Below are 6,056 nucleotides of genomic sequence, written 5' to 3'. Positions count from 1 at the left end.
GGGGGGTACTGGAGAAGTTTGCTTTTGGCCCTCGTTTTATTAAATTTCTCCAGTTATTGTATTTTTTGCCTGTGGCCCGTGTGACGGCCAATGGTTTCACGTCAGAGATGTTTGCGTTGGAGAGGGGCACTCGACAGGGTTGCCCCCTATCCCCTGCGCTGTTCGCAATTGCCGTGGAGCCGTTGGCCGCCTTGCTGCGATCTAATGACGAGATTAGGGGTATCAAGGTTGGGGGTCATGTGGATGTTGTGGCCCTGTATGCAGACGATATGCTCCTTTTCTTGCAGGACTCTGAGGGCTCCTTGCAGGCTATGCTGCGGGTAGTGGAGGAATTTGGAGTTTTTTCTGGTTTACTAATCAACTGGGATAAATCGCATATTTTTCCCTTGTCTGGTTTTCTCCCTGAAAATACCCAGGGGGTGTACCCCTTGCAGTGGACGCTGCGGTTTAAATACTTGGGTATCTGGATCACCCCTATGGCACGTAGTTATGTGGCCCAAAATATCGACCCCATTACGATGTCATTTAAAGAAAGGGCTCATAGCTGGAAAAAGCTACCACTGTCTATCCTGGGTCGGGTTAATTTATTCAAAATGATAATGCAGCCAAAGTTCCTATATGCCCTACATAACTCTCCGGTCTACCTCCCGAAAAAAGTCTTCACTGTAATTGAGGGCGTTATGTCCTCATTTATATGGGGTAATAAACCAGCAAGAGTCTCTATTAAAACGCTGAGTAGGTCACAACTCTCGGGGGGTGCGAGTCTTCCCAATTTGAGACTATATTACGTAGCAGCACAAATGTCCCATCTTGGTGAGTGGACTGGAGATTCCTTGGATCCAACAATGGGGGGTCTTCTGGCTGAGCGGGCGAGGTGCTCTCCTGCTTTCTCCTTTTCTTCTCTTCAACTCCTTCTTTCTGGCCGTGCGGCTTCTGGTTTGCCTCCCTTGTTACGCCAAGCCTTGCTAATCTGGCGCTATGCACATACTCTATATGATTGGGAGGGGCAAGATGCCAGTACTCCGCTATGGTTTAATAGTACGTATTCAGAGTTGTACAAGATATCTCCAGATAATATTTGGATAACTAAGGGTGTAATATCTCTAAAACAACTCTACCAAGATGGAGTGCTCAAGTCTTTCCAGCAATTAAAACTCGAATTTGATATACCTAACACTGCCTTGTTTCGGTACTTTCAACTTAGACATGCTGTGCAGACCCAGTTTCCTCATGGCCCACCTCCAATTGCAGATTCACCCGTTAAGTCGTTGCTCACTTCTCTTAGTCGAAGGGGAAAAATATCTGTCATATATACTGCTTTGAATAATAAATATGGTCATGATCATTTGAATACACTTCGCATCAAATGGGAGACTGATTTGGGACCTCTATCCCAGGAGCAGTGGATCCAGATCCTGGGCTCCATTAAATATACTACGCCATGTATACGATATAAACAAGTCTTTTTTTACATTCTGCACAGGGTGTATCGGACTCCTGTCACTATGCAGAGGGCTGGTCTTAGAGATAACTCTTGCTGCCCCAGATGCCGGGAGACCGATGCCGGATTCTGGCATTTGTTATGGGACTGCCCTGCAATTTCCCTTTTCTGGTGTAAGGTATGGGGTGATATAACCATGACTGCCCCATCCCTCCCCGTATTAGACCCCGGCCTATGTCTGTTTGGATTAGATCTTGAGGAAACACATTCTGTTGTACTGTACAAATATGTCCTGTGTCTCACTACGCTGGCGAGGGTTGTCATTGCCAGGGTTTGGTTCTCAGCTGACATGCCTAGGGTGGAGCAATGGAGGGCGTTAGTAAATTCAGTAATACGACACGAGAGATATATGTATAAGATAAGGGGTTCCTCCTCTCAATTTACAGAGAAGTGGGACCGCTGGTGCAGCACAAGGCTGGGCAGACCGATACTGGACACCTAGTCCTTCTTTACACAGATATCGTTTGATAAGAAACCTTAAGTGAATATAATTGACGCACACACTACATGTTGAATTTTAACATATATCATTTTATTGATGGCAATTGTTACAGTTAATAGAATGCTGATGTTTGTTTTGAGTTATGTATAAATGTCAAAAAACCAAATAAAAAAGTACTTGATTTAAAAAAAAAAATATTGCTCCACCCATTTGCTATGACCCCCTGGTATCGCTGAGGTGCTCTGTAGTCCTTGTGGAGGAGCTGCGCTTCCCTGCCAGTCTGTCTGTGTATAGCTGCAGAGGGAAAATGGCGCTGGTGAGCAGCTGGATCCGCTCATAGTGAAGCCCCGCCCCCTTAATGGCACGCGGTCTTCCCGTTTTTTTATACTGGCTGAGGTCATTTGTTCTACAGTGGGTTAAAACCCCTGTAGAATTGCTGCCTGTGTGGGGATATGTTTGTTGTGGCCTCAGCTCCACCCTCACAGCGGGACACACAGCACCCTGCATGCCTCTGAAGCCTGGAGCCGCAGCCTGCTTATCAGTGCTGCGCTCCTACCCCTTGTGCTGCCATTACAGCCGGCGACCCGCTAACCGGTACGCGGGCCACCTACTCACCACTCTTCTTACTTCTGGCTCTGTTAGCGGTGGCGGCGTGCTGCGGGTCTATACGCTCGCCGTGGTGGGGCTTGCGATTAGGACCCTCAGGAGCTCAGTGTCCTGTCAGCGGGGAACAGGACCATTAACCCTAGGGAAGCTGGGCCGTCACCCCCCCCTAAGTCCCACGAAGCAATAAAAAAGAAAATAAATGCAGAAAACTCTTCAGGAACTTCCCAAGCGTGACCGGCTCCTCCAGGCACATTTTCTAAACTGAGTCTGGTAGGACGGGCATAGAGGGAGGAGCCAGCCCACACTATCAATTTCTTAAAGTGCCCATGGCTCCTAGTGGACCCGTCTATACCATGGTACTAATGTGGACCCCAGTATCCTCTAGGATGTAAGAGAAATAAATTTAAACTCATAAGAGAAATCTTGGGCTGCTTAAAAGTAGCCCCACTGTTATAAAAGGTGACCAGCTTCTGCTGGCACCAAATGAAAACTGAGGCGCACAAGCTGTGGGGCGGGGTATTAAGGGAAAGGACCAGTGCATCTTGGGAGCTAAAAAGCTTAACTCTTTGGTGCCTGTTCCTGATCTCCACCATCATACTCCAATGTCATCCGTGTGGATGCCTATGGAGCCTGAAGAAAGAGTTTTGAAATTGTATTTAAAGCACTGATTTTATTTTTATTTTTTGTTCACTGTGTATTGCCTTAAAAATAAATACAAAAATTTGCACTTAAATCAAGGAGCAAAACAAAACAAAACACACACAAAAACAGTTTAGAAAATCTAAAGATTCTATATAATAAAAGACTGCTCCTCCTCCTCACCTCTATGGTGGAATGCACGTGTTTTCCGTGTCGGCGGCCGACGGAGCAATTGGAGCACTGCGCCCTCCAGGCGCAAACAGCCACTGGCCTGGACATTATTGTTGTGTTTTGTCATTTTGATTGGCTGGTAACTAGTTTACACATAAACCCCCATGTGGGGCCCGGGAGCCAACAGCTGTAGAATGCTGCTACTATGAAATCTTACCTCAGCGTGGCAGACAGTTGTTAGACAGAGAAAAAACAAACAAAAAACATTTGCTAATTCTTCCCGTATTGGGAGAAGATAAGAAATCAGGGTGATACCATCTAGTAGGCAGTGACACAGGCAAGGTCAAACACAAATCTCTTGACTAAAAAACCAAAACCAAAAGAAACATCTTTATTTTACAAATTTAAAAACATAAATAATATTTACACATGTTTTAAATTCCAGCTTACAACAATAGGACATAGATTACAAAATTTGCTGGGTAAAACTCAAGACTTACAGCAAATACTCTTTTTCCAATGCTTTCAGCAATTATTTAATTAACTTTTTTTTTTTATACATGAGAATTACTGGAACTGGGGGCTGTGTTTGTTCTCATTTTAGTGGCTTTGAATTCAATATAAATAGTAGAAGACACTTCACTTATTAAAAAGAACTGAAGCCATATTTTCAGGCCATAAAATGGAAGATGGGAGACAGGGCTTTTGCAAAAATCTCACCAATAAAACTGCGGATCTTGACAATATTGCTGATCGAGCTAGATCGAAGAAATATAATACATACAATTAATCTTATTCATCAACAGAAGTTTTCTTTTTTTTGTTTCTTTTTAAAGTCATTTGAAAAAGTAATCTGCACTTTGCTCAGAAAGTGAATTTATGACAGGCAGACACAGAAAGTACATTGTTTGGCTGTGGAAAGTGTACACGCAGAGGTGGCAGACATATTGTAGGCCATTACATATTGTAGGCCATTTCAAATTACATGCCAGTGCCATCTATCAATTCGCTAGGAACACCAATGTATGAGGGAGGCACTTTGTTCTCCATGCATCAGTGACGTCACTATGCTTAGTGGATTCTACCCAACATTGGTATAGCCCACGTTACTGCTGCCTCCACTGTGTTTAGTCAAGAGGCTAATATTAAGGCTCAATGAGAATTTACCAACAAGAAGGGGGTCACAAAAACCCGACCCAAAACAAATTAGCCTGACAAAATGCAAACTTTATGTTGATTCAGAAAAAAATTAGTTCATATCGGAAGTCTACTCGTAGACAGGTGGCTTATACGGAAAACACAAATATCTTAATTTCATGTTCTATCCATTGCCAATTGTAAAATAAGAGAAGATCTATTATCTTGGCTAAAAAAACAAAACCCAAAAAAAACAAACAAAACAAAACACTATAATCTTATAGTATTAGCCACGTCTACTCAGACTTGTCCAGCTCATTCCTCGTAGAGGCCATAATTGCTCCTTGGTCAGACAATATTAATGGCAGGAGCAGAAGCAATGAGGACAAACACCAGCCTGGGCCAGAACCGCTGCTAATCTCACAGTGCTGAGCGTAACACATCCACATTGAAAGCAAAGGAAAAGTCTGCAATTGCACAAGGACAATCTGAGTGCAAAGTTCCCACGTCATTGGTCAACTATGGAAGAGTGGTCAATCGTGGTCTGACAGATTCAGGGTTTGGTTTTTTTCTCTTTTCTTAAGATGCTGACATTTTGCAGTAAAAGTTTTAAAACAAAGAAAATGCAACATACTGGACAGAATGCTCATGCACGCAGTCACTCCCTTACGCTCTTTTACTTTACATATGGTTCCAAAAACGCTCTTTGTGGAAGCTGTGTGGCTGATCGGACCGGGTGATCTCTGCCTAGCGATTATTAGAAAGATGACATAGCGCATTGTCAGAGGTAGACTGATGACTCAAGGTCACCTCATTGCTGTCCGTTGTTGATGAGAGACATGATGCTGATTTTCTCCTCTGCTTCCTCGTTGGACTTTGGGGCCACTCCTGTTCCCAGCCCATAAAGGCGGCCACAATACTTGGCGTCGTCAATGTGGTCCTCGAAAAACAGCTGTTCAAAAAAAACCAGGACAACAGCATATCATCACACAACTGGGGAATCCAGAGGCTGTGACCCCTGAGCAATAGTTATAGACATATTATAATGGGAACCCATTGCCTCATGCTTACTAGACGTGAAGAGCCACAGACAGAGCTCAATGGTCCTTAGAGAATTAATGGGCTGTGTAAAATGAACAGCTTACCCAAAAAAGTAGCAAAACATATATATTTACCGATAATTTATTTTCTTTAAGATACTTCATGGCAGCCATTACTCTGGGATTGCATCCCATCCCCCTAGTTCTAGACAGGAAGTTTTTTCACACTAGGGACCGCCCACTTAGGGTATATAGGATCATACCTCCTCCTCAGTCTTTTGAGTGTCTCCTATATCCAATACTTGTAAAAAAAACACTCTAAGGGAGGGTAAATTATGGGCTGCCATGAAGTATCTTGAAGAAAATAAATTAATCGGTAAGTATATAATTTGCTACTTTCTTCCACGCTACTTCATGGCAGCCTTACTCTGGGATATACCAAGGCATAATCATGGGGAGGGTATTAATCAGCGCAACAACCAAAAACATCATGCTTAATCACTGACTTTTATTCGCTACA

The 6,056-nt window shown here is 43.5% G+C and overlaps 1 protein-coding gene across 1 annotated transcript in view; it reads right to left on the bottom strand.

The window, feature by feature from the left end:
- Positions 1 to 3,729: 3,729 nt before the first annotated feature.
- CNOT8 (CCR4-NOT transcription complex subunit 8) overlaps positions 3,730 to 6,056 on the bottom strand; it is a 128,516-nt gene continuing 126,189 nt past the window's right edge. The window contains exon 7 of the mRNA XM_063928367.1: positions 3,730 to 5,448. Coding sequence (XP_063784437.1) covers positions 5,308 to 5,448 — 141 coding nt within the window. The 3' untranslated portion in view covers positions 3,730 to 5,307. The remainder of the gene's footprint in view (positions 5,449 to 6,056) is intronic.

Source organism: Pseudophryne corroboree, chromosome 6 (assembly GCF_028390025.1).
Source record: "Pseudophryne corroboree isolate aPseCor3 chromosome 6, aPseCor3.hap2, whole genome shotgun sequence".
Lineage (NCBI taxonomy): Eukaryota > Metazoa > Chordata > Amphibia > Anura > Myobatrachidae > Pseudophryne > Pseudophryne corroboree.
Note: the sequence above shows the minus strand (reverse complement) of the source record. Positions and strands in the feature narration are given on the sequence as shown.